This window comes from Phragmites australis, chromosome 3 (genome assembly GCF_958298935.1).
Source record: "Phragmites australis chromosome 3, lpPhrAust1.1, whole genome shotgun sequence".
In the NCBI taxonomy this organism is placed as follows: Eukaryota; Viridiplantae; Streptophyta; class Magnoliopsida; order Poales; family Poaceae; genus Phragmites; species Phragmites australis.
The window spans coordinates 2,072,344-2,100,282 of NC_084923.1; the positions used below are offsets into that span (position 1 = coordinate 2,072,344).

The 27,939-nt window shown below is 44.8% G+C and overlaps 3 protein-coding genes across 3 annotated transcripts; 1 reads left to right on the forward strand and 2 right to left on the reverse strand.

Moving 5' to 3' along the window:
- Positions 1-347: 347 nt before the first annotated feature.
- On the reverse strand, positions 348-6,928 carry LOC133911504 (uncharacterized). Its single transcript, XM_062353762.1, has 13 exons — positions 6,626-6,928; positions 5,232-6,480; positions 4,744-4,962; positions 4,434-4,654; positions 3,580-3,651; positions 3,416-3,487; positions 3,077-3,175; positions 2,846-2,917; positions 2,663-2,777; positions 2,454-2,522; positions 1,551-1,857; positions 1,208-1,319; positions 348-1,120 (listed from the first exon to the last, which is right to left on the reverse strand). Exons 1-13 carry the CDS (start codon positions 6,752-6,754, stop codon positions 698-700), a joined length of 3,159 nt encoding a protein of 1,052 aa, XP_062209746.1. The 5' UTR covers positions 6,755-6,928; the 3' UTR covers positions 348-697.
- Positions 6,929-7,282: 354 nt separating this feature from the next.
- LOC133912757 (uncharacterized) lies at positions 7,283-19,568 on the reverse strand. Its single transcript, XM_062355646.1, has 13 exons — positions 19,411-19,568; positions 19,245-19,332; positions 19,059-19,149; positions 18,315-18,399; positions 17,975-18,131; positions 17,532-17,643; positions 16,393-16,423; positions 11,961-12,208; positions 11,027-11,139; positions 10,717-10,796; positions 8,512-10,221; positions 8,249-8,417; positions 7,283-8,133 (listed from the first exon to the last, which is right to left on the reverse strand). Exons 1-13 carry the CDS (start codon positions 19,453-19,455, stop codon positions 7,511-7,513), a joined length of 3,552 nt encoding a protein of 1,183 aa, XP_062211630.1. The 5' UTR covers positions 19,456-19,568; the 3' UTR covers positions 7,283-7,510.
- Positions 19,569-20,605: 1,037 nt separating this feature from the next.
- LOC133911506 (uncharacterized) lies at positions 20,606-25,679 on the forward strand. The gene is made up of 9 exons (XM_062353768.1): positions 20,606-20,984; positions 21,588-21,636; positions 21,726-21,810; positions 21,923-21,968; positions 22,051-22,149; positions 23,223-23,291; positions 23,650-23,962; positions 24,066-24,193; positions 24,398-25,679. Exons 1-9 carry the CDS (start codon positions 20,718-20,720, stop codon positions 25,247-25,249), a joined length of 1,908 nt encoding a protein of 635 aa, XP_062209752.1. The 5' UTR covers positions 20,606-20,717; the 3' UTR covers positions 25,250-25,679.
- The last annotated feature ends 2,260 nt before the right edge of the window (positions 25,680-27,939 follow it).

A 27,939-nucleotide genomic window follows, 5' to 3' on the forward strand; every position in this document is an offset into this window, starting at 1 on the left:
AAAACAAGCAAAAGAAGCTCAAACGTTGCTCAAACGAGAACCTGCAGAACGAGTACGGGCATGACAACCTCATGGAAATCACAACCATGACTCTGAAAATCTCACAGATGCAGGTTACCAGACTATGAAGCCTTTAACAACTATCAGTCACTCGGCAATAACATTTTGTTTTTCGAGAACACGCTCCGCAGTAACATGGAAGACACCGTTCAAACTGAAAGCAACGATATAACAATGGAGGCTACATGGAAGATTACGAGGAAGACAGCACGACAGAAACTACGACTCCACACAGAAACTTGTTCCAAAATGGCGTAAGGAGTACAAACAAGGCCCGGCACAGGGAGTACAAACAATGCCAAAGCTTTTCCCAGTTCACTCAAGTCTTGAACCAGTATACAGAAGAAATGAAGAAAGAAAAAGATTTTGACCGGTGGTTGCTCCATACATATAAACTATAAACAAAGACAAAGTCGGTGTAATTTACATGATACAGACAAAGGTTTCAGGAAAAAAAATACAAAGAATATAACCAAAACCTGTCCACTTTGTACGTGAGATGGGCATGAAAAATTGCACACAAGGCAAACGGCTGAAATGTCAAGCAAAAAGGTATCCATGGCATGAAAACTCGGAATTTCCTCAAAGAATCTGAGCCTTGTATGGACAAATAAGCTAATAAGAGCAGATAGGCATATCAGAACTTGGGGGGAGACCGGCTTCCAGATGCTTTAAAAGGTCCACTTGAACCAAATGGATCTGAATCATCAAAAGAGTCAAACCGACCAAAATTTCTCGAGCTATTCCCTGCATCAAATCCTGTTACATTCTCGCCTTTGGAGCTGCTTATGGAGTCAAACCTGGAAAAACGACTTTCCTGAGGGAAGAATCCACTGTCTTGGGATCTGAAGGAATCAAACCTCCTCCCAAAATTATAAGAGGAGCTATCATCGCGGCTTTCACTGAATTTTGGTGAGAACCCAGATGTGTATGCAGGGGTACTTGGAACAGAATCATCAAAGAATGAACTTCTCTTTGCTCCAAATGCACTAGCGCCACTTGGTGAACCCACCTCAGACCCAAAGAAAGAGTTATTTGTGCCGCCACGATGGTCAGCCTCCTATATTAAGACAGTTCATTAGAAAAAGACAAGGGAGAGACACACACCCAAATACCGCAACAAGAAACAAGAAACCGCATAGCTTACAGTGTTGAGTGCACTAGAGCCCCAAACAGATTCAGTATCTTGATCATCAAAGTTCCAGGAAGTTTCATCAGCAAACTTGTCACCAAAAACGGATTCGGAACCACCATAGTCACTGTGTTAAAATAATAACTGATGTCATTCTCATACAAGACACAAAATTAGTTACAGCGCACACATAAATATTATGAATGATTTAAATTTAACATTCTTCAGCATCTTAATCAGAGAGAGCTGTAAGTATATGCAGTAAAGAAACTGCGGTAACATGTTCTAGGAACCACCAAGTTAAATATTTAGGTATAAGGATGCTGGATGCACATAAACCAAATATGGAAACAAGTACCTGTAGCTTTCTCTTTTGCTGGGAGATGTGTCATGCATACCAAAGCGGGAAGACTTAAATGGACTTCCTGAGGCACTTCTTCCAGCACTGCCAGGGCTCCTCACAGATTCATCACCAAAATCATACCCTATTTCACTCTCAGCTACTTGATCACCATTACTATAACGCCTTTCATCCTTGATATGACCATTAGAAGATGCAACAGGGGACATATTATCCCCATCATCCCAAAGAGATGGTACTTTTGTATTTTCAGCAGAAATTGGGTTTTCATGTATCGTACCATTATCCTTAACAATACCAAACCCTGTATTTCATATGATTTAATCAGAAATATAATAAGATAAATTGAAAAGTGAGGAAATAGTTTGCTCAAGTAGAAGACACAAAACTAACAACAGCTCATGTCATCAAGATCTATGTGCAGTTCCACACTTACAATGTTCTAGCTACCAAGGTTCACTAGAACAGAGGCTCTGGCTTGATATATCGGATGAACAGGAACCCAAACACAAAAAAAATGATAGCACATGAATTTTATCTGCATAATTGACATTGACAAATTATACCAACTACACAATATATTAGGCTTAGAAATACAGTCATGCTTGCTTATTTCAGAACACAACATAGCTAGCATATGTTTACAAGTAAGAGAGACATGGCATCTTCTCATATATTTCACAGATTAGGAACCAGTATGAGTTGTATGCTAACACCCATTAGTAAAGGCACAAATATTTTGTACGCAGCAGCATGAAAAAGTCTTGAACTGAAAAACTCGGTGTGCACAACATGCAAAGTACTCTGACATATAAACAGACAATGGCCAACTTTAAAAAGAAACCAGTTCACTTTGGATGCTTAAGTAATAACAGAGTGGAATATCATGAAAGTATTAACCTTCGTCCTCAAATTTATCCCAGTCTTCATCCCACTCAATGGTTCCCTCTTGTGGTCCAGGTTCCCAGCCTAACAAGTAAAGACAAAAGTTATCAAAAGATAGCCAAGCTATATATCTGAAGGCGGCAGGAAGTAAAACAACACAGCATGAAGACGGAAACTCAGGAAGAATGAAATAAGTAATAACATGAAGATGGAAAGTTAGGTACCAGAAGGAAGCTCAATTGATGCAGACGGCTTGAAATGCAGTCCAAAGTGCTTGCACCGTTCACTAAGAGCTTTCTCCATCTCCTCTAATTGATATTGGATTCGATCGGCTCGAACCTAGGAAAGAATCGCATTGCATAGAGAGAAACACACAAAAAAAAGCACCCAGCAAAGTTTCAATGTACCTGAAGCAAACCATCAACACTCCCACCTTGTACCATTTTAATTAACGCGTCATGTAGCTCAACTTTCCTCTCCTGAAGAAAATCAAAGAACTCCAATTAAAGACACATAAATCCAGCAAGAGGGAAGGAGACATAAATCAAAAGGAAGGATGAAATGAAAATGAGACCAATGATGATGTCACAAAAATAATATCTAAAATCACATTTTTTTAAGGTGCAGTGATGCAGAACCTGAACATCGCGAAATGCATGTTCTTCAACTGCCAGTTTGGAAGCTAACTCTGCCACTTGCCTGTACTTCTCTTCGTATTTCTTAGCCAACGATTCCACCTGAACCAAATAAACACTATGCATTAGTTTGCTGTGGAAACAAACAATATTCTACAACAAAAGATAGGCAACTAAACATGAAATTGCGTGCCACCAAGCATTTAAAATTGAAAAATAGATAAAAGGAGCAACTATAATGCTGGTCCACATCATGCTATAAGCAGTGCTCTGCACCATTAATCTCTGTGCCTCCAAGCATTTAGCATTAAAGAATAGCTCAAAAGGAGCAGTGCTCCGTACCTCGCGTTTATCAGAAGATGCCCTTTCTGTGATTTCATTCAGCCTGTTGTCACACCGACTTTTAAACAGGACCTTAAAAAAAAAGGAATATAAGACTGATCGAAAACAAGTCTTTGTCTCAATCTTCAGTGACCTAACTAAGCCCAAATTACAATTTTGCTTACAAGATCCTGCATCAAAGTGCGGTAGTACTCCAGTTTCTCTCTAGAATCCAGGATCTGCTTCTCCACCTCAACCTTCACAATGCAAATGAGAGAAATGATAAATGGTTTCAAACGTAGAAATTAGTAGAAGAGGAAAACATAACTTGCATTAAGCACATACGCAATACTTGCAACTATGGAATCTACTAAACCTCTTATTGCCATTTAAAATGGAGTTACTTAGCAAGGAACGAAAGGCAAGCCAGAAAAAGGCAATAAAAAGGATGCAAAAGAAAAAGAATAGAGCCTCCAGAAGATACTCTGAACAAGAGTATGAGCTATATTAATAAACTTATCGCATGAAGTGAAACTTGAATGGCACAAAGCCACCAAAACTTTAGTAGTTGTGTAATGTGACGTGGTGGCACAAATATGAAGTGATAAGAACTAAATACCTACCTAGCAATACCAAGCTCATGCATAAGAAATGTTGATATATTCCTCTTAAGTTAAATGTTATAAGTTTTGAGTTTATATCATCCTTCAAGCATTCAATAAATCAACAATCCCGCTTATGAATGACCCTATTGACAATCAGAAAAAAGAATCAAATATATAGAGAGCCTAGCCAGGACGCGCTAACCCAGCCCAGGGCGTGGCACATTCATGGTTCCACCCCAGATCTCACCTATCCAAAACACACATACATAAACATGCACACAACATTCATTTAATTGATGATAAGAGCATCAAAACCAATTTGACCGCATCAACTGGCTGGATTGAACAACATAGAACAAGCCTGGTCAAAGTGGAACAGGAGTTGTAAATGATCAGCATAGACAATTCAGGATACAAGGACGTGGTCCACATACCTTCTTAGGAGCATCCACCATCTCCTGTCCAACTGGATTCATTCCACTTCTGTCATCTTTGCTTCCTTGAGTCACTGCATGATTACCCATACTGGGCAGATGAGATCTTGGTTGCCCTGGCCTGCTAGCCACATCAGTTTGTGAATGCAAATGTGGTGGTAAGGGTGGCCGCACACCACCAGCGGGCAACCCAGGTGCTCCAGGTCCCCTTTGCGGTAATCCTGATCCAACATAAATTAGCTTGTGAGAGCCATGTTGCACTACGGTTATGACATGATAACAGAGAGCTAGATGGCAAGCAAAGTAGTACCTTGATTCTGTTGCCACGACGGACCATTGTATGATGTTGAAGGCAAGCCTGTAGCTCGTAACAGGGTCTCATCATGTTTAAGAGAGTCAGGAAGAGCCGGAGGCAGAGGAGTTCCAGCTCGGTGCCTCTCCATTAGATAAAGAGCAATGCAAAATTCTCTCAGAGAAAGCATGCCGTCATTATCTTGATCAGACAAGTCCCACACTTGCTTCAGGACCTCTGAAAGGTTTAGAAGAGTAACACTTGCATTAACCATTGGCACTGGTATTCCATCCTAAGGGATATGTTTAGCACATCATAAAGAAACGACCACAGAAACAGAAAGGGGTGAAATGCCAAACAGCAAACAGTATGACAAAGATATTGACAGAAAATCAGGGTCAAACAGAAATTTCAAGCAGCAACATATGTATAAGCACTTCATAACTTAATGAATTTGAGATGAAGTACATAATTAGAACAGTTAGAAGTTGGTGGTGATATCTCACCTCTTGGAAGTCTCCAACTGAGGAACAGAGTGCGAGCTTCTGCGCCAGTTATTTTGCCATCTCTGTCCCTGTCAACGTCCCCAAAGACTTTCATGTATTTCTGGATGTCAGATTGAGTAACTTTTGGCCATTGGGAAGCTAAGTTAGAAACCCCAGCAGAAACATCAGATGCAGTTGGTGCAGGAACACTGGGCTTTGTGATAGGCTGAGTCTGTTGAGGTTGGCCGCTACCTTGCAAAGAACCAAGCTGTGCTAGATTCGTCAGATTCTGGGAGCCAGTGGGCGTGGACATAAAACTGGATGAGCTGGGCATCGAGCTTGTCAGAAGTGTAGGTGCAGATACACTTGACTTTGGCTGCGTAAGAGCGGAGAAGATGTCAGTGCTTGATCCTGAGCTACTGGCAGGGCCATTTCCAGACAACACCAAGGCTTTTGAATCTTGTGGCAATACAGTACTGTTGATCTGTGGAGGCAATGGTGATGAGGACATTGCTTGCGCCTGCAGTCCAGGAGCCATGCCCATTGAGCTAGGCAATCCAAGACCAAATCCACCTCGTGCTGTCTGAGAAGGTGCAGCTCCTCCTGATGTAGCTTGCGGAGCACCTCCAACAGAACTAACATTACCTCCTTGCCAACCAACAGATCCTCCCATGCTGACTCCACCATGTAGACCTTGATTAATACCAGGTGATTGAGCTTGAAGTGATGTTGCCAGAGCTCCCACCTGAGGTGGCCTCATGAAACCGGTACTTGAAGGGGGCAGTTGATTAAATCCCATGTTAGGAGGCTGTGATTGCATTGCCCTTGGTCCAGCAAATTGTGTTGCCTGCAGAGCACCACCCTGACTTGCAGCTGGCATCGTAGAATTGATCCCTTGGGGCCTTGGAACGGCTCCAGGGTTCACCTGCGGCGCACTAACTTGAGTAGAAGTCGGCATCATACCACTTCCCTGGGACCTTGGAGCAGTAGCCGGATTCATCTGCGCGGCTCCAACCTGCCCTGGAGCGGGCGTCATCGCAGCACTCCCCTGGGGCCTTGAAGCCCCCGCCGTGCCTATCTGCGGAGGAGATGGCCCCGTTGCTATCTTTGGAGCTGGAATTCTAGCAGCGGCAGGACCATACAGCGCCGACTGCACTATGTCAGGCGTGAGCTGACGCCCGCTCTGCGCCACGGTGACGAGGCGGAGGGCGTTGTAGAACTCCGGCCGGCCGAGGAAGCCAGTCTTGTTCTGATCGGCGTGCATCCACACCTGCGCCCACAAGTTTCCACACCAAAAATATCTAACTCATTCGAATTCGCGGGGCGAGGGACCTAGTATCATCTACGAAGATCACACCTAAAATTGTGCTCTCGAGTCAGGAATGCGCGAGTTAGAGGGAGGGTTTAGAGCTCACCTGAGCGAGGACTTGCTGCGGCAGGTTGGCGCTCTGGAAGAAGGCGACGGCCTCCTGGCCGCTGATGCGGCCGTCCTGGTTCAAATCCGCGCGGCGGAAGTAGGCCTCGAATGCCTCCATCCCCGCCATCGCCGGGATCCGAGCGTGGGACCTCGCCGGCGGGGGTGCTGATGGGTGGATCTGCCGCGGCGGGCGGTGGAGATCTCGGGGGAGCCTGTCGCGGTGGGCTGCAGGAGCACGAGCCTCTTCTCCGTGTCGTGTGTCCGCAAGGGCAGCGGTTGGGGAAACAAATTGTACAAGATCGAGTCCTACGAAATATATCTTTTTCTGTAATAATATATTTTTTATTTCTCTCTTTTCTCTTTAGCTTAATTATTCGATTAGAGAATATGTCTAGCTCCTATCTGATTTGGAAGCCTCAATGTGTCATTTGGTGGAGTGCGTGTCATGTGCTTTGTGCAGGATAATGCTGACGGGTGCTTTGACATTGTACCAATTGTGTAAGACTGTGAGCTACGGAGTGCACTCTGTATGGAGTTCTTCGATTTTGGTGTGCAGTTGTAACTTTTTTTCTTTTTTCTATTTGCTCTTATTTTATTAATATAATTTACAGCTCTCATATCGGTTTGTTAAAAATAAAATCAAGAGCATAAGAACTAGACCAAACGACACCAAGCATTTAAGTTTTCTTTTCTTCACTCTCTTTTTGCTTCTTTATGCATTTCTAGGACAATTCAGCATCCTTTCACACACGAACTTAGTAACACTTCTTACTCAACAACACCTCATCACAAATCCGGGCAACACTCGATCAGAAAAAGAGGTTGAAAAAAGCACCCCAAAATATACAAGTATACTCGTCAGAAGAGACCCATCAGAACGCAATCAGTCCCCCACGTTGAGGAGCACATCCCACACAGTCTCGTCGACCAGCTCGTCCAGTATCTCCGCCTCCACCTCCTGGCCCAGTGCGTTGGCGTCGTCGCGGAACATGCCGTTCCACGACGACACACTCAGGTCACGGCCGATCAGCCCGTCCACGGAGCTCGACCTCGACAAGTCGCTCGGCGGTTCTAGCCACACCTGCACAGACTTCCACAGCACGTCCAGTAGCTTCTTGCCACTGGGGACTCTTCTTGGCGCCGCCGCGTGCCACTTGTCGAACGTGCACAGCGTCGTCGAGGCCCGGACGGCTCCCGGCAGCGCCTCGTTGATCAGGTCGAAGAGGAGCCGGTGGTCGACGGTCGCCGCGCTGCCGTCTGATGATGCCGCCGGGTTTGAGGACGATGGCTCGACTTCCTCCAACACCCACTTGGGGATCGGCTTCGCTTCGCAGTCTGATAACAAGTTGTCAGGACTCTTCCTCTGGCCGTAAAGGCCAGCAACGACAAGAACCGCCCTGACGAAGGATTTGATGGGGTGATCCATCTCGTCCGAGTCGTCATCCTGGACAGGACTTGGCTCAGCGAGTTCTTCAGTCTGGACTTGTTCTGACAAGTTCCCTGGTTCTGCGACAGATTCTTTGATTAGAACTCGCGAGAAACATAACCTCTGAACAATGCGTTCAGTGTGTCATCCAAGCAAATTCAGAAACACGCAGCATCTGGTATACTTGATACTTACCAGAAGCACTTGAGCTCATGTCCTTAGCTGCCGTCCTCAAGGGAGAACGGTGCTCGCTAAAGGAGGCTTCCAATGGCGACACAGGACTCGGGTAGCCTCCCCTGATCGTCTCATCGGGTGGGCTGCTGCACCATGACACCGGGCTCGGCGGCACCTCGGTGGAGTTCTCCTGCAACCAAACAAGCAGCAGAGTGCCATGTCAGACTGCAATGGCCCTGGACACGAAAGTCGTAAAGCAGCATTTGCTCAAAAAGCTGCCTCACCTGGAGGACGCCGGGGTGTATGAGAACCGAAGGGGCGGTGATGAGTGTACCGATCGGAGGAAGGTCGTCGGGAAACGACTCGTCGGCGGAGTGAAACTTCTTGCCGAACAGCTTCGCTCTGAGCCCCAGGTTCTGCCTCAAGTTGGACACCCTGCCTTTGATGTTGAACGCGTCCTTCCTCCCTTTCCTCTCCTCTGACGACGGCCTGTTCCCGTGGCCTTCTTGCTTGCGCTGCAGCCGTGCTCCAGTCAGCACCCGCGGCTCCTCCGAGAGCAGCTTCACGAAGGTCGTCCCCGACACCGGCGCCGAGAACGACCTGATGAGGTTTCTCGGCGACACTGGCCCAGAGTCGATTTGGACTGGTGTCTTGTACGATCCATGTCTGAAGGACCTGACGTCGGACTCGATCGCACACTTCTTTTCCTCCTTGCTCCTGATCTTAACCTTCCTTGATGCCACGTCGTGCCTCGGCTTGGGCCTTGGCTCCTCGTCGAACGACGTCGAGGTGGCCGTCCTCCGGTGGGAGAACGGCGGCTCGGCGTCCGGCTCCCTTCTCAGCACGTTCTTCAGCCTGTCAGACAGTTGCCTCCTGGCATCTCTGCCGATGTAGTCCATCTGGCTCTGCCCGTTAAATGGCACGTCGCTGCGGTACGACCGTGTCGACTCCGACCGTACCAACGCCGGGTGCAAGTCCCTTGTGACAGTCTCCCTGATCTGGTTGGCGATGTTCCGTGCGATCTGCTTCGGATCGGCCGGGATGTCGCCTCCGCCCCACCGGTCCGCCTTGTCGTCTGAGGTCATCCTCCCCTCGAGCTCAATCTTTAGCCTGTTCTTCACCTCCTCAAGGAAGGCCTCCATGTTGTTCTCCTTCTTCACCAGCTCTGGCGACCCCAGCGAAGACTCTTCGATGTCGTCCGTGCTCAGCTCCGGACAGGGCCTCAGGATGACTATCTTCGTCGGCGACAACGACCTCTCCTCCTCCTCGTGGTAGAACCTCGAGAGAGGCAACCTCGTGGGACAGGCGTCCGCGCTTGTCAGAGAGAACGTACGGCTCCCGGAGATCGACGTGCTGCTCTCCTTGCTTCTTCTCCAATGCCCATCGTCATTGGAGTGCATGTGTTTGCTGCCATTGTTGGCATCTTTCCCTTTGTGCTGATGCTGGTACCTGTACGGCACGATGTTTGTGCACTTGTCATCGTCGAGATGGCCATCCAGATCCAGAGTTCTTGAATGCTCCCACACCCTGCTCACCTGCCACGCCTCGAACTCCTTCTTGAACTTCTGCAGCTCCTCCTCCTGCGGGTGCTCTCGCGGCTGCGGCTTGTTACTCCATTCCCCATTGCTCTTCTTGCTCAGCTGGCCAAAGAGCTCCCTCTCATCCTCGTATGCGCGGATCTCTTGCTTCGGTGCATGTCTGATGGAGTCCTTGTGTTGCACGAAGGAGACATGCTTGGTTGAGATCGTTTCGTCAGGATCTCTTCTTGGCATTGGCCTTGGGATTATCTCTTGCCTTCTTTCCTCTGAATGGCTGCTGGGTTCAGTGGTTGTGTTCAGTGGGGGTGAATCCATGCCCATCAATCTGGCGATGACACCTGGTCTCTTCTGACTTTCATTTGTTCTGAAGGAAATGTCCTCATGGATTAGCTTCTTAATTGGGACAGAGCTGTGGCTGAGCCCTGATTTGGGGTATTGCTTCATATTGCAGGAATACTGCTCAAAATCACAGGAAACTTAATCAGATCATTGCAAGTTCTTGTTTGTTAGCTCTTGCACAATAAGTGGTACTTATTTTCCAAAGAAAGTATCATTCTAAGGAAGAAAAATACTTGATTTGCCAAATGAAAAGTTTGCCCACAGAAAGATGACAACGAGGCAAAGACTAATCAGTAGATGTAGCAACAGTAGATGGGGGTTACGTATAAATAAACGGCAGATGATGGTCTACTGTTTGACACCGTTATTAATGCATTTTCTGTTATGTCTTCTCGTGTAACTACAATCAGTTACAAGTGCAGCTATCAGCAAAGTTTCCAAGACATACAAGCAGAAAAAGTAGGCACCTCATGTCTCAAGAATGATCAAAGTATTTCGTTCTTTTCACTCACAAAAAGGTTCTTTTCTGGAAACAGAAGAACTTGCCTACTTGCTGACAGAAGATGGAAGGAATTACTCTGACAGAACAGTACAGATATGAACAAGGCTCACCGGGACATCCTCCTGGAAAACACCGTAGCTGTGGGAAGCCTCCAAGGCGAACTCCATGCTGTTCCTCGGAGCTTCAAATCCTGAAAGTATGAATATGACACACCAATAAATAAATTTGCCCTGAATTCGATCACGAAAAGCGGAGAAATATCAGAAAAATCTTAATCAAATCTTTCCATTGTAAGGTTATGCTAGCACCGATCATGGACGTTAACGTGCTCTTAAACTGATGACCGGATGATTCAGAATTTCAGGTCAAGTTCATGTGTAGGATGGACAGAGAGAAATGGATCACCATGCATCACCATACCATCACCCTGTCTCTTGTGTGTCCACTTCCTTGAGGTGCTGGCATGAGAGAAGTCCAGGTACTGCAACATGATGGTTCCTGCCACAGAGATCCAGCGTATGCTTCGATGGCAAGATCAGGTCTCTGCAGGACGAAAGGAATTGACTTTTTTTATCCTGCAAAAATAGTGCAAGATATCATGTCAGATTCTGCAGAAAGTATGTCATAACAGAAAAACCACCGTTGCAAATCAGTGTTACAAATTCATTTCCCGCAAATTAAAATCAAACCGATACACAAGGGTGAAGCCATGAGATTCATGCCAATTGCTTCATTACTAAGGCCGAAGCAAATGGATTTCATAACAGAATATCACGATCACAGCAGTTAAATTCGAAAGGCATCTTGAGAATAGAAGAGAGACAAATTTCTAATCGGCATGAACCAAAAGAAATCTCAAAAGGAAGCAGAGCAGAACCATATGGGCAAAACTTTTATAAATTCATTTCTGGAGGAATGATCCAAGCGCACCAGCACATGAACAGAAGCGAATGATGATCCAGAAATGTCAACATGATGGGAAGCTGAACCCCACCACGTGAAAACAGATCAGAACTAAGAAGAAACTGCATTTCCTCCAAGAACAAGAAGATAACCAAACGCAAAGCAAAACATATTTCAAAGAAGCTAATCTGCAGGCAGACAGCAGACGCGAAGCAAGAATAGAACCGTACATTCAAGGATCTCCTCGCTCCCCCTCTCTGCAGTTCGCACGCAGGTCCGGCGACCGGCCGGTCGCCTCTGCCGTGGTCAGGGAGCGCAGAGGCAGGCCTTGGCGCTGCTTCTCCCGCCGTGGAAACCTGGGTGTCGCGGGAGGCAAGATGCGATATGCTGCTGCCCGCGACTGCGAGCTTCTTCTTGATGCGTGCTTATGGTGGTAGTGTATAATAATTACAGCCCATGAAGAGGAAGGAAAGCAACAGCCGGGAAAGCGAAAGCTTCTGCCTTTGCCCACACCCACCCTCCTTTTGGTTTTCCCTTCGCCTTTATTATGCCCACTCGCGCCATCTTCCCCTTGCCACTTCTACATCTCCTGCCCCTGATCTCCAGCTGGTTAGTCTTTACCTCTTGGACATTTGTAACAGATGCCGGGAGAGGCTTTGATCTGTTCTTTACCTGGCACTCTTGCATGTATATCCCTGCCTGCATTTCTTGCATGTTTCAACCAGCATAACCATCTCACTGTTATATCCAAAGCTGTTCCAACAGAAGGGTCCGGCTAACAGTTAAGAGATACTCTTATGGTTACAGGAAAAGATGATTGTTCAGTGGTTAACTCTCCTTTGGGTTGGTGAAAAATTATCAAACTGTTTACGGGCAACAATTTCTTCTGTCATCGGAAAAGTTGCAGTGAAAAGGTTTTCCAGGGTTGTAGATCGAAGTGGCAACTTTCCATGAGGTTTATATTGGAAGATTCTCCAGCAAAAAACAAGGTAAATGAGACCAGAGGACATTTGATAGGTGTGTATTATTTTAGCTTGGCGGACAGCTCGGTTGCGCGAGGACTCTAGTTGGTGCACCACACGCTTCCGTTGATCTTTTTCTGCTCCCTTCCGTTCCCTTACTCACACGCACGAAGCAGTTCCATTTGGCGCATCTTGATAACCGTCTGCTGTCCCGGCCGTTCCGGGGCACGGATCGCAGTCGACCCCTGTGTTGGTCAGCATCATGTGGGTGGGAATCGGATGAGATGTTTCCTCTTTAAATATTTAATAGGAGAATCACTTCAGGCATCCCCCAATGCCAAAATTCTTCCGTGTGTGTTGAAAGAGATTGAGACACTAGAGTCGAATGAGAAATTCGTTGTTCATTTCATTGATCATTCACATGTCCATTGAGGAGACATCCTCTCTCCAACGGGCACCACGGCAACCGCCATGGGCAGTTAGGAGGCGAAGGAGATCAACCACAACAATATGCAACCGGTAATGGTGTTGTTGAGTAGGACGGTTCAATCATGTCTAGTTTATCACCACGTCTATAGCCTTAAGTTAAAAACCCAAGAAAGAAGGAACAGTCCCCGTTTGTCCCCGTTTGAAACGTGAGAATTTGTAGCTTTCGAGATTTGTACTAATTCATATGAGATTTCCACGGCTACAGGAAAGTGACCTCACTATCGACTCTAAATGACATTCACTATTAATTTTAAAATCGAAAGTGAACCACGGACAGTGATAGTCGAGATTATCACTGCTAGCCTGGGGATCAGTATTGAACGAGTTATCACTGCCGGCTAAAACATTCAGCCAGTAGTAATAGTCGGTTATCACTGCTGACTGAAGACTTCAGTCGGCAGTGATAGTCGACCCCAATTCAACGCTTTTGGGACAAAAAAAGTAAAAAATATTTTTTTCGCGATCGACCGATCACTGCTCACCCGCCGTCGACAAGTGGCTCACTAACTTTTTTATCACGACTTCACTATCGGCTCTAAAACGATATTCACTACCGATTTTGAAACCGACAGTGAGCAATAGACAATGATAATCGAGACTATCACTATTGGCTCGGGAACCGATATTGAAGGAGTTATTACTGCCGGCTGAAGCTTTCAACTAGTAGTAATAGTTGGTTTTCACTGTTGACTGAAGACTTCAGTCGGTAGTGATAGTCGACTCCGATTCAATGTTTTTAGAAAAAAAAAAAGTAAAAAAAAAATTCACGATCGATTGGTCACTGCTCACCCACCATCGACTAGTCACTGGTCACTAACTTTTTTTATCGCGTGAGTTCTAGGACTCGAACTCACACCCTTACCTCAAAAGCTCCGCACGAATGACCCCTCTAACCATCTCACCTGTCATTCGTTCTTGAGTACAATAGCAAAATCAATCCTTTTAATCTCTTCCGATCAAATGTTTGAATGACTATTTGGACATCTAAATGATCTTAAATAAAAAAGTTATCAACTATAAAGTTGTAGATCTCGTCGAGTTCTACAATATTTATATAAAATTTGTCTTTGTCCGACTATGTATAAAAAAGTTGTAATTTTTTTAAGATGAGCTATCATCGACCACGATTGAAACATTGTTAAGATTATTTGGGTATTTAAATGACCTCAAATTAAAAAGTTTTTAGCCACAAAGTTTTAGATCTCGTCGATGGCTACAATTTTCATGTAAAATTTTTACCATCCAACTTCGTATGAAAAAATTATGAATTTATTAAGATAATCTATCATCTATTATCGCTGTCTATTCATAACACGAACTAATAGTGATACTTGATGGCTAGAATCAGTAGTGATAGTTCATGTATCACTGTCGGTCGGTGTCTTCACCCGACAGTGAAGTATCACTGCCGACTCAAGCCTTCAGCTAACAATGATACCCTTTATTACTGTTAGTTCATAAAGTCATGTTGGCTTATTCTTCCCGTACGGCTTTTGAACCGACAGTAATGTTCTGTCACTGTCAGCCTATTAGATACCGACAATAATGAATCGAATATATATATATATATATATATATATATATATATATATATATATATTATATATGTTCCGTAGTAGAGTCTTGCGTTCCAATTGGATCCTCCGAATAAAAAAACTTTATTTGAGAAGATTTAGAGGCGAGCCAAGAACTCTGCTAGCTTCTCTAGATTCTTTGCAAAGTTCTTGCTCCAATAAAATAGGTATATGTATGCCGGCCTCATCATCATCATTATCGGCTTAATAAATAATACATACGACTATACCAACACAATCCTACTATTTATGATGCGACACGCATAATTTGCCAGAAGGAACACCCCAAATGCCTCCGGAGGAGCAGGCTCACCAGGGCTGTTTGCTGGTGCTCGTCCAGCGGCGCCCGGCACATCAATGATGCCCGGGGCACGCTCGTAAAAGGATTGCCGGACCGGTGTCGTGCACCAGCGGGACGCGCGAGAGCGACGTGTGATGCGTAATGTCTCGCGTGATCAGACTGTTAGCGACGTCCTCGGCGAGCTGCACGCACATGCACATGCACACGCCCGGACCTGGTTGCAACTTGCAACTGCTGCTGCTTGTGTTTTTTTTTTGTCATGCGGATGGGTATGACTGGGAGGTTAGTTGCCGCTAGCTACCAGGGATGACATTGCAGATGAGCGTACAGATTGGATGGCCCATAATAATATGCAGAAGTGACCACTGTATTATTCGTTCATAATACTAACTTTCTCTACATGTCTCACCAAACTGCCAACTGAAACAGGTACCTTACCAACACCACTGTTTCATCTCATCCGTGTATTGAGATGAAGAATTATGAAATGGTGTGAATGGAGAACAGGAGATTATGTAAACATGCTGTGCATGAATTAACCTTATGCAGTGAGGGATCAAACTCAGAAATGAAAGGTACAGGGAAGCAGGGTTTCCTGAAGGAAGCATGCTTTATGTTGGATTTCTCTAGGACATCAACCAGACATCATTCCTGTTGAAACATAAAAGAGCACAGCGGAGCTTTCGGTAGGAGGATCAAACTTATTTCTGTTCTTAAATCTGGTTGGGGTTATCCAATGGCGTGCGTGCATGCATGCACGGCCATCATTCCTCAACGCTAAACTAAACTTGCATAGGATGAGATAAATTATATCTGGTACTAAACAAGTTAACCTGTGACCCTCCTATATGAAGAGATCACATGGTGGGGCAACCATCGAATCAATGCCATTCAGTTCCACACCCACACTGACACTGCCTAAAGCGAAGGAAGGGCAATAAGGTAATCGGCGGGCTGTCCCTCAGAAAGCCCAAGATTTCCTCAGAACCTCAAGTGCTCAACAGTATGAACATTTAAAACCAAACACAACAGTGCAAGAAAATAAGCAACTATTTATGAGTCTTGTGATCTTTTCAGTTGAGAATTGTTCGTTTCTCTCAACTGACTAGTCACAACTCAGACTCAATTCAAGGCTACTGACACGAAAATTTCCGGTTATGCAATAGGATCAACAAACCTGTATGCATATTTCCTTGAAATTCCTCACTTATTCCAGCTCCATACAGTCTAATATGCAACTCTGCATTTATATATTTTGCACACCTAAGCAAATACCTTGCAGATAAAAACTAGAACACCGTATCTCCTGAGAGATCGTCTCGCACTTTCTGCCTTCAAAAATATTGTCAACAAGTTTAAAGGAGCTTCAGTTCTTAAACTAAAACTCTGCCCAGATGGTCCTGGGCTCACTTGCCATTTGCTAATATAACCAAAATTTGCAGCATTGGCGTTTAATGACATCTTTCTGCAAGGGCTCAAAGGGAACTGGGGCCCAGTGGGTTGTAAAGGGGTGCCATTATCAGTACACTGCACTTCAATTATGTGCCCACCTCAATCAAAAGCTTGTGCCTCTTTGGGTGAAAATTCCCTGTGATCATTCAGAATTTCAGACCAAGAGCCCCCACAAGAACATGTGTCATGTGAAGTTGCTGCTTGCCTCTAGGATAAGCCCTACTCCATTAGGTGTCCTAGCAACAGTGGTCCAAAATGCTGTAAGAAATGCAAAGGAGATCGAGAAAATCATCTTTGTCTGCTAAATCGTCACCTATGCTTGGTTCTTTTGTGCATTGTATTATGAGATCAAGAAGTCTAACATATTCTACTCTCTTTTCTTAACAGGTGTGATCATTGTGCAAATCTGCCGATGATACAGCAACTTGATTTTCATTTATCCTGTTTGACTTGATTGTGATTTAACATTTCTGGCTTTTAGAACAGGTTACGCTAACGGGCCATCCTTAATCCAACTCATGCCTGAAAAGAATCAATTGTGCTGTGACCCATAAGACTGCACGATGTCTTTTGCACTAAACTATCTAATACAAGTGACACTAATATTAGCTGTTAACATTAATGGGCATGCACTCTGACCAGGAGAAGCCACAAGTATTGGTTAAGAATGTGTTTGAAACCTCTATCAAGTTATATCATGTGCATTCAACTTGATTGTCATTTCATCTACTTGGTTATATTTCACAGACAAAATGATATTAACGTACAATGGGGATGCCAAACCAAGCTGGAGTCATCATGGACCCAAACTATGTAGGCAATAATGGGCTACTAGCAAATCAGTTGTGCAAAGCATGTGATGCTTGTTGTAGAGGTCACTACATGCTAAATGCATCAATACAAGCCTATTGTGATGATAAATCCTTAACCCAGTGAATGTGAATACATGACTGAAGAACCACAGACAGAACCAAGAAAAAATGAACAACATGCTTGCTATACATTCAGATTTAACCAGTAGAGTACATCAACATAGTAATGCCAACCGCCTTTCATTTATCGGTAAACTTGGAAAAGATAATTCAGGTACAACACCAGAATACTTGACCAGAAGTTCTGTTGCAGGCTATATGGGGCATATACTAAAAGAAAATTTCTACTTGATTTTGCATAAAAGAAAGACATGGTTTTATGTGTTATGTCAGACTAACAAAATGAACACATATAGGGAGATAGCAAATCACCTCTTCTGCAACAAACTGCTTAGCTGATTGTAGATAGTTTCTCTCATCGTATCCCTATTACCGGTATTTAAGGTGAAAACAGCTGCTCCAGGATGATTCCTCAACCTCGCAACTGCATTTTATGGGAGAGATATTTAATAAGAACCCTAGATCGTCAGAATCATGACATCCAACTAAAATTGAAGAAAAGTGTGGAATAGTAAAATAAGTCCTGTTTCCGTGTGAGATATGTCAATTAAATTAATGGATGCATAAAACAACATAGCTGGTAGAATATAGCAAGGTTTAAACGTGTTAATGAATGCAGCTTCCGCAAATATCAACGGATGGATTTGCTGTTAAAGGGTATCGAGGAAATGGTCTTTTATACAATATTTTGTACAACTTAGCAAAATTATTAATCATTAACCTCTGTAAAGTTGCCAAACGGGAAAATATGGTACCTCCTGGAATGTCCCGGCCATATCTAGGAATTGGTATGGTGGCCAACACTGGGGTATTGGATTCAATAACTCTCAATACAGACGGGAAAAATGCTGAACTGAACAACTCCATTTTACCCACTTCATCAATGATGAAGAGATCTGTTTCTTCCTTGACCTGATATTTCAACAAGAAATATGAAGTAAATTACCTTTCACATCGTAAACGGTACTCTCCCCAACACTACTATGATCAATGCATGAAGAACTTTCAAAAGCTTATCATGCACGCACACATCCCTCTTGTCAAGCTAAGTATTTGAATGTGATCATTCAGATTTCAGAACTCATTACTGCTTACCTGCAGCTCAGGTAATGCTAGTGATTCCAAAGATGCTATATCTACTTTGTACTTCCCAACAGTAGGCCGTCTAGCAGACTCTGGACTGCAAAAAACCAAAAAGTTTGATGGTATGAATGAACAGATCTATGCAAAAAGAATTCAACAAACATAAATCAAAGTTGTATCGAGAAAAGAGGCAATGGCGACCAAGCAATACTGTGGTAGTAACATATTATTGCATGGGAACAGAAGCGGCAGCAGGTGGACACAGTACTTCATTAAAGTGTCAAATTTTAACTAACTCGTATGTGCAGGATAGAAGTACGACAACAGGAACTGGAAGCTTCCAAGTTCATCTAACAATGGAAAGTTTATGGGACATATTGTGTTATATGTATAATCACAGGCATGTACGATTGGCCTGACAAGCTGCATATTACAGGAGAACCATTCTCCAATCATCGGCACAGATGGGTTTAAGCCATTCAGCATGGCCATCACTTGGCGCTGGAAAGGGGTCTTCATTTAAAATCGAGCACCGATTTTAAATTTTTAACTAGGATTGAGGTGAACATTAGGCTATTTGCTTGAATGAGCAATGCAGTAGCTCTTGTCATTCTCGAAGGCTTGAACAGTTAGTCTACTACTCCATGGCATCTGATAATTTCCTAGTACTGTTGTAATTTCAGACATTCCAATTACCCAAATGCACAGTGCTAAACAATGAAATCAGACCAAGCATGATAGCAAGGTGAGTCGGACCTGGAAACCTTGGATGAGGCCAGCGGCCCGCTTCGCCCGTCTAGCGTGACGACCTCGAACCCTGCCCGTTCTCCACTCTCCCTCACCTCCCCTACAAACAGATAACACACAAAAACAGGTGAAATTCTGGTCGCCAACTGCGCAGGAGAATGGATCGGAGTTCGAGAGGGCGCGAAAGCACAGTACGGGTGTAGAAGCCGCGAATGTTGAGGTGCGGGTGGGATGCCCTGAGGGTCTCGAACACCCGCATGACCAGCGTCGTCTTCCCCACGCCCTGCGAGTACCAGAAGCCGAGGCCGTGACGCGGTTGGGGGAAAGGGAGGAGGGTTTTGTAAGGGGTTTGGGAGCTTACAGGCGGGCCAGTGATGAGGAGGCACCTCGACGGCGCGGCGGCCATCGGGCCGGCGAGGCAGGCGGCGGGAGCGGGAGGCGCCGCCGTTCTGTGGGTTCGATCTGTCACGTGGCAGGAGACGGAAACCACGACTGTGTCGATCGTTTACGTAACCGTCGCGCGAAGGCAAATTCCTAGTGCGGGCTGGATGGGCTTGATTTCCCACTAGGCTTAGGCCTATGTTCACGCTTGGGTATGGACCAATCTTTTTGGTAGGCCGGCCCAGCACACTCACAAGATGGCCGTCGCCAATAAGAGGAGGAAGATTTTGTTAATTTTTTTTGAAGCGCTATATTATAGTATCTTTTACATTATATATATATATATTAAAAAATTTATGAGAATTTTGATAGTATTTTTAATTTTGAGAGCATTGAAACATTGCATTTTTATTTTTTAAACATGTCATCTGTTAAAAGAGCGACATGCATAAGTATATAGTTGCTAATTTTCGAAACGGACATATATTTATATTTTTTGGATTTAAAATATATAAAAATAAAAAAGCCAGAAGAGGAACAAGATCAAGATCATTTCGACACCTGACTGGTTCTTTGGTGTCTCAATCATGTTGCTTGTGGTACATGTGTCTCTCTATCCTCCATTCTATCTGTCGACGAAACCCTAGAGAAAATTCAGGGGAAGAGATTTTTTCTCTATTAGCTGATTGATTGCTCTAACCTTGCACATGCAGCAGCATATATCAACGTCTCATGCCCGAAATATGTACTGACACGAGATCATTTCTCATTTTGTTCGATTAACCTTCTGCAAACATTGTGGATTTCTGATAATAAATAAAAGAATCGCGGGAAACATAAGTACTAACAAAAACGGGATGGCACATCAGACTGACAAGGGGACCCACGGCTTCCTATTCCAGCTAGAAAACAACCACCCGCACGACCCCGGGACACCCACCAATCGGATCCGTCCACGACACACACGCGCCCGGTCCCATCCCCACCAGCGCGCCAGGTCCCATCCCCACCAAAACCAAACAACACGGACCACTTTAGCCTATTCCAATGCCACGTGGGACCACATTTTATCTACCCCACATGTCATGACATGGTGGACCCTACCAGGGCAGAGCAACCCACGGCCAAACCGAAAGGCCCCTGGAAAAAAAATTAGTACCAAACGCACGCAAAGCCACACGCACCCAGACCCGTTCCCAGGCCATCACACCATCACCACCTCCCCCCCCCCCTCCCAACCTCGCCGCCGCCGCCGCCGCCGCCGCCGTTGCGGCCTGCCGGCCTCCGATGGCGAAGACCCGAAAGCCTCCGCCTCCGCCTCCTCCGCCGCCCCCCGCAGAAACGCCATCCCCGCAGCGGCGGCGCAAGAAGAAGGGCCGCCCCTCCCTCCTCGACCTCCAGCGCCGCAGCCTCCGCCTCCAGGCCCAAAACCCTAGCCCCGACCCTGCACCCTCCCGCCGGGACCCCAACCCCTCCGACGACGACGACGACGGGGCCGGGAGCGGGCGGCGGCGGCAGAAGCGCCTCAAGAGCGTCCTCTCCGGCAGCGTCAAGGTCGGGGGCCTCACTCTCTCGCGCCTAATTTTCGAAAATTCCGGGGTTTGGGGGCCTCCTGGAGGGGGTTTTGGCCGCGGGACACGCGGCGATGCGGAACCGTAGTGGTTGGATCTGCGGGCTCGGATTTTTTTGGGGCGTTTTGTGGTACGGCTCGCCTCCGTGGTGGGGAATCTAGGGAGATCAGTGGAGCTGTGGGAGTGGCGGTTGGGGTTTTTAGCTTCTTGGAGGACGTTGCTTTTTTGGGCGGGCTTCGAATTCTTTTTGGTTCCCTCTGGAGTCGGGTCGGTCTCTAGGGATCTTGACCTCGTCAGCGCTTTAATCCTTTCCTTTGAAGGGAACAGTAGCGGATCTGACAAGTTTTGACGAATTTGACCTCCTTTTTCTCAAATTGATGGGTTCTAAGCACTGTCCGGACTGCAAGAGGCAGAAAAAAGTCGTCGTTTTCAGTGCGGAGTATGCTGCAAGACAAGATTTTTGCTGCAATTCCCATTGGATGATGGGAAAATTGACGCTTTTAAGCTGATATTTTCATACAATAGTGTTTTCCTTGTGGTGGATTTCGGTTCTGATTCCTGTTGTTTCGGTTCTTTCCTCCTGCAGGAAGAGTCAGGGGAGGGGAAGAAGGATGCAGCGAAAGCGACGGGGAAAGGTAAGATTTGGAGGGAAGAAAGCATTAGCGTTGAAGTGGTTGCATTTGAAATTTTCTTTGGTTAACGTTCCTTGCGCTTGTGGGAGCAGGGGATGCTGCGTCGGATGGCGGGCCCACGGGAACGCCCCTCCCAGACAAAAAGTTGCTGCTCTTCATCCTCGATAGGCTCCAGAAGTGAGTGCCCTGGCCCCATCCTGATGTAATTCTCGTCCAATAAGAACCCCAGGCTTCGCCTGTGTTTGCTTCAGTTATCTGTGCTTAACTGTCTACCTTGCACTGCTCTCAGGAAGGATACTTATGGAGTTTTCTCAGAGCCTGTCGACCCAGAAGAGGTGAGCAATTGAACTCTAGTTCTGTTCTGTTTTTCAGATGGGAGCTCCGTTGCTAATACGGGGGTGTCGTTTGTGCCTGCAGCTTCCAGATTACCATGAGATTATTGAGCATCCTATGGATTTCTCAACGATCCGTGAGAAGCTGTTGAATGATTCGTACTCTACCTTAGAGCAGTTCGAGGTATGCTTTGTGCGGTTTCTGTTGCTGGTTCCTTGTAGTTTGTGTTTATGTCTCAGTTTTGTGTTGGCTCTCATTTGATTCTTTGGCTTAACTAATGTTTGCTTCCGCCTGCTGTGTTGTACTGCCGTATTTTCTTGTACAACCAAAAAGGCATAAATCTACTTTCCTTATTTTCAATTTAATCTTGTGTATAATGAACTAGTGTTTAGATGATATCATCTTACTTGTCTATTTTCCGTAAATCTCTTGTGAAGAACTTGATACTGCTTGCTGGTACTGTTAACGGAATATGCTAGATGCTTTCTGCACTTTGATGGGCATATAGACACTTCTTGGGTCGCTATTTAATGATTGTCTTGCACTGTTGCTGAGAAAAAAAGAATTCCGTTGAACTTCAAGATTTCAACCTGTTTCAGGTCCAACATGGTATTAATTCATCAAAGTCCAGCTTAGTTTATACCATCTGGTGATGTAGTCATAGGCAAATAATCAGTTGTATTAACAAGGTTGGAAGCTGTATTCAGTGCTAGAGGGTATGTTTTGTTCTAACATAGGCTGGATACCTAGACTGCTAGCGGCCGAAGTTCCACTGGGATAGTTAATCCAGATTCTTATGAAGAATCATCCCAGAACTGATTGTCATGCCGATTCAAAACAGCTGCTTTAATAAAAAAAAAAGTATTATAATCCATAGTGGCACTGTACTTCTTGCATATATTAAGTTTATATACATTACTGATATCTGGGTTTCAGCGGCTAGAAATAGTTTTGCTGACATAACTGGCAAGTCCATTTGTTGTTAGGGTTGCACCGAATGGTGTGCTGCTTTGTTGAATTCCATTTTCTAAATGCAGAATATCTGATGCACGTTGTGATAATATCTGATGCACTGGGAGTTGCTTTGTATTAAAAATTGATGTGTTTAATTTCACGCAACAACACTCTGATAATTTTATATATGTTATACCAAAGATTAGTTGATTGTAAGCCATGTAGCAAATCATAATGGACTAATACTTGTGCTCTAGTACTGTGGATCTTCTCTTAATATCTTATGTTTTCTTATTGTGCAGAATGATGTATTTCTTCTTACATTAAATGCCATGTCTTACAATTCAGCCGACACAATCTACTATCGGCAGGTAATTTTTGTACTATGCTATAGTGCACGTGTTGTCTGCAATAAGATTATATGATCTATCTTGTCAAATGCACTGCTGTATTATCTGGACCCTTTATGTGTTTGGTGTCTCTGCTTCGTTCAGTTTTGAGGGACTGACATGTAATTTCCACATCTGTTATTTTCCTTGGCACTTCTGCTCCAACAAGTCATTTTATCATTACAGAAGAGATTATATACTGTTGCAACAAAATAAACTGATACATCCACAATTGCAGTCAGTTTAGTTCGTTTTTCCGTTAGACTTTCTGTGTTAAATTAAGTTGTCCGCATCATCTTCTTAGCATCTACTTACATGAAATATTCACTAATCTCCCTAGGCTCGATCTATTGAAGCTCTTGCCAAAAAGGATTTTGAGAACTTGAGGCAACCTAGTGATGAAGAAGACGAACAACCCAAGCCAGCTCGAAGAGGTAGGCCGCCGAAGAATCCCAAGGTGGAGGATGATGTGTCACCAGATTTATCCAATGTAAAAGCAAACAAACATGAAGACAATGCTGAAACAATAAGAAAAAGATTGACCGGAGACAGAACTCGAAATACAAATACCCCAACAAAAGATTCATCCACTTTTCATAGTATGCTCAGCTCTTCTAGTGTAAAAAGAACAGATAAAATTGGTGATTACTCAGGTTAGTTCTTTTCTTCTACTTGTCAATTGCAATTGCTCATGTGTGCTGTACAGTGCTAGATTTTTTAATTAGAAACATGACTTCTGTCTCTTCTATCTTTTAGGTTCTTCCAAGTGGGGAAAAAAGCCTACTAGTTTAGATGACGACCGTCGAAGTACATATGATCAGCATTACTCACGTAATAGTTCTCTGTTTGCTGCCCTTGATGATGAGAGGAAACTTCTAGTGCCAGTAAGCACATCCTGATCAGTTACATTTTTTTCTGAACAGTTCACAAATTTGAATTTTAGACTTGACTTTTAAACGCCGCCAACTTAACTATAGTTGATCATTTGCATCTACAACTTGAAATAATATTGTTTCAATGTATGCTGAGAACTGATACTTGCTATGCAAATTTTTTTAGTCTGATTTTTTCCCTTAACACTGAACCAGGTAGGGCTTCAGCAGCAATATGCGTATGCTAGGAGTGTGGCGCGCTTCGCAGCGAAATTGGGTTCGCTTGGCTGGGATATAGCAGCAAATCGTATCAGACGGACGCTGCCCCCTGGGGCAAATTTTGGCCCAGGATGGGTTTTAGATGGCGAGCCACCTCAAAACTCTCAGTGGGCTCCTATTGTCGCATCCACCAATTCCTCCTCTCAGTCCACTACTCCACCCTTCGACATGACATCCAAGAACGATGTACTCCATCACAAGTCCGGACTGTCTTCAAATGGGGATGTTACTGGTGAAGAGCATCTAACTAGAACTCAAGCAGTAGCTTCTACATCAGCAGGATTTGATAAGAGGTCTGAAATTGCCAGTAAAGTGATCAAGTATGAGAATGGAGCTAACAAGTCATGTGGTATGGATAATACTGGACCAGCTCCTCCTTTACAGCACAACCAAAGCTACAGTCGAGAAATGCACTCTAATGTCAATGGCTTCACTGCTGTATCAAACACCATTAGTCAATATGCTGGACAAGGGATATTTGGATCAGGCATTCCTATGACACATGCTCAAGTGCTTGGGATGTTTTCTGGAGTCAATGGCAGAGCCAACAGCTATATCCATGGGCACCCACTAACTGCTGGTAGTGTTAAAATAGCACAGAATGGAGATGTTGGAAAGGCAACCCCCAATCCTGTGCAAGATCCAGGCCATGATCCAAAGATTGTGTTGCCTCCAAATGCTAATAACTCTGCTCCTCCAAACTTAAATGCTGGTGTCCAGTCATCCAGTTCCCCGCCTAGAGGGAAGGTAGCAAACCCAAAGCAGCCTGACCTGGCTTTGCAGCTCTGAGAACAGAAGTAGTCATTGACGTAGTTCACCTTTGTACTATGATCTGTGATGCAAAGTCATGAATTAAATACTGCTTCTCCAGGCCTAATTCTCAAGCTTCTGATACACAGCGAGTCATTTGTAACACACTAAATGGAGCTCAGAAGCTATGAAGAAATAACAAAAGAACACAAGCTGTTGCGGTAAGCAGAATAGCTAGGGCTGTTTAATCATTTGACCCCCAGTGAATTGTTGTAAAAGGGTAGGTAGTTTGTACAGATTCTAATCTTATTGGAGATCATAATGTTTCGGATGAGGCAGTGCCTGTTGTCCAATTTGTAACATGATGGTAGAGGAAGTATACAAGCAAAATGGCAGTGAATAATTGTGCCATTTTTTCTCAGAAGATCTAGCATTTCGAATGTATGAGAGTGACCTTGTTCGGTGTTAACATTTGTTTGTGTTGCTGTTTTTACTCGGTATATTTCCTTTTTCTTAGGTTTTCTCTGAATATGATGAATGGTGGGCTGACCTTTGCACCTTACACAGCATTTTCATGTCATTTTTTTACTGCACAAGTCAGTGATTACCTTCTGTAGGTCATGCAAATGCCAGTGACTGTGCTGTTACCTGTGACTTTAACTGCTTGTACCAATGTATTGCTATGGATCTGCATCGATATTTTGCCATGATTCTTGCATGGTGGCCTAGCCTGTAGAACTCACGGTCCAAGATGTTCAGAAACGTAAGCATGAACCCGTAAATTTAAGCTGCTGGCGACATTGATGCCAATGCCGAGAGCTGACGATATTTTTAGCAGGACAAAATCATTCGCGAGCTGCAGGAGGAGCAAAATAATTTCACAGGACAGCTGCACACACATCCCATGCAGCCATGCATGCCGACACTCGTAGCCAACGATACGCGGTATAAGCCGTGACGGACGGCACGTGAAGGCGACACTGCGCCAGGCCCTGAAGGGAGGAGCGTCGTCTCGTCCGTCCGTCTGACTTCACCTTGCGAAGTCAGGCGGACAATAACACGTGAGCTGCGCATTTGCAGTCTGACACTGTTGGCATAGTGCTGCGTTTCACTGTTTACGAAAATACTATAGCGATTTCATTGTTTACGAGAGTGTCGTCAAATCTTATCTATCTATTTGAAATCGAACTGCAAACGTTTTAAAGTCAATGTAACTTCAAATCCTTTTAAGTCGGAGATCCCAATTCCTCGTCCTCTCCCCTGACCTGAGGCCTGCCTGGAACGCCATCATGTCTGGACTTTGGATCCACTCTTATCTCCCATTCATTCATTGTGTCCTCCGGGAAAACACCGATCCATCACCCGGCCATTCCATAACTTCCTTACAGTGACGCTGTTCGTACGAGCCCCTACTGTCCTCCAGCACCACTGCAAGCTTGCACTGCTGCTTTCAAGCTCCCACAGTCGTCGCGCACGTGATCCGTGTAAATTTCCCCATCTCCATGCACGCACGCACGTACGAACGAGCGATCACACGCCGTGCTCTTTATCACCGGCTTGATCGTCCCTTGGGTTAATCGTCCCGGGAATCTAGCCTCTTGGCCTTTGTGATCGATCAATCGATCGATTGCGATCTAAGCAAGACTCTAATGATATATCAACTGATGATTAGTGGAGTGGTTCGCACTTCACAGGGAGGAAAGCTAGCGTCTTGTCTCCGGTTAGGTAAGGTCACTGCACCCCATTTGTTGCATCATGACACAAACTGCTAACTTCCTAAGAACCCAGGACCAGTTTTTTTACAGATTAATAAATTCTATTGAAGTTCACCTATGAGGCTAGGAACATAATATATCAGATATATATATGATAAAATTTAAACAACATACTAATAAATATGATAATTTTTTCTATCGTGATATACAGACCGGATAAACCGGATATATCGGGTGAAAGACAATACAGAAGGTGACGTGAAAGCGACGCTCACGCAGGTTGCTAATGCGAAATGGTAGCTACACCGTGAATCCCTCATGCATGTGACGTGACGCAAGGCAAGGTGGCTTCACATGGAGAAAAAAAAGATTCAGTTTTTTTGTAGCGCCACGGCTCTGAATTTAGATGTGCTTCTTGCTTGTTTCGAAGAAAAAACCAGTCGAACGCTTCAACCTTTAGGCTCGAAAATCGTGCTTTCAAGAAGCCCGTTTCCTCAAGAACACAAAATGAACTAGAAGAGATAAATCCCGTGAATTATATGGATGCCCACAGCTTCTCTGGTACTAGCTTTAAGCTTCAGGCATTACCTTCTAGAGGCTAAAAAAGAAGGGTAAAAATTAGGCCAGAGCTCGCCTAAACATGCCCAAATAAAATAAAATAAAATAACGTCATCTCATGCATGGCCGCTATCGTGTATTGTATGCTACCACTTGTCTACCACAGGGTGATGACGCCTTGTAGCCTTTCAGCGCCGGACATGCAGGTGCCTTAGAATGGCTATGGATCTGTCGCCCAGCCTAACCACCGTCGTATTCTGCGTGTCTACTGCTGCTGCATTTTGACGCTTTGTGCACTGCATTTTGACTTGTTTTCTGGTAATGTGCGCCAGCCGGGCTCACAACGTTTGTGCACTTCCTCTGTCCATCCTCAAAAACAACCAAACACATATCATTTTACGTTTTCATTTCCTTTTAATATTCAGCTATATGTCGTCACACGATGCAAAATGTACA

Coding starts and splice junctions, on each gene's coding strand:
- LOC133911504 (XM_062353762.1), bottom strand. CDS start 6,754: ATGGCGGGGATGGAGGCATTCGAGGCCTACTTCCGCCGCGCGGATTTG. Junction 3,652..4,433: donor TGGTGGATGCTCCTAAGAAG/GTATGTGGACCA, acceptor TGCATTGTGAAG/GTTGAGGTGGAGAAGCAGAT. Junction 1,121..1,207: donor GCTCTAGTGCACTCAACACT/GTAAGCTATGCG, acceptor GTCTTAATATAG/GAGGCTGACCATCGTGGCGG.
- LOC133912757 (XM_062355646.1), bottom strand. CDS start 19,455: ATGGCCGCCGCGCCGTCGAGGTGCCTCCTCATCACTGGCCCGCCT. Junction 18,400..19,058: donor GCCTCATCCAAGGTTTCCAG/GTCCGACTCACC, acceptor GGTTTTTTGCAG/TCCAGAGTCTGCTAGACGGC. Junction 10,222..10,716: donor TTTTCCAGGAGGATGTCCCG/GTGAGCCTTGTT, acceptor GATTTTGAGCAG/TATTCCTGCAATATGAAGCA.
- LOC133911506 (XM_062353768.1), top strand. CDS start 20,718: ATGGCGAAGACCCGAAAGCCTCCGCCTCCGCCTCCTCCGCCGCCCCCC. Junction 23,963..24,065: donor TAAAATTGGTGATTACTCAG/GTTAGTTCTTTT, acceptor TCTATCTTTTAG/GTTCTTCCAAGTGGGGAAAA. Junction 24,194..24,397: donor AGAGGAAACTTCTAGTGCCA/GTAAGCACATCC, acceptor ACACTGAACCAG/GTAGGGCTTCAGCAGCAATA.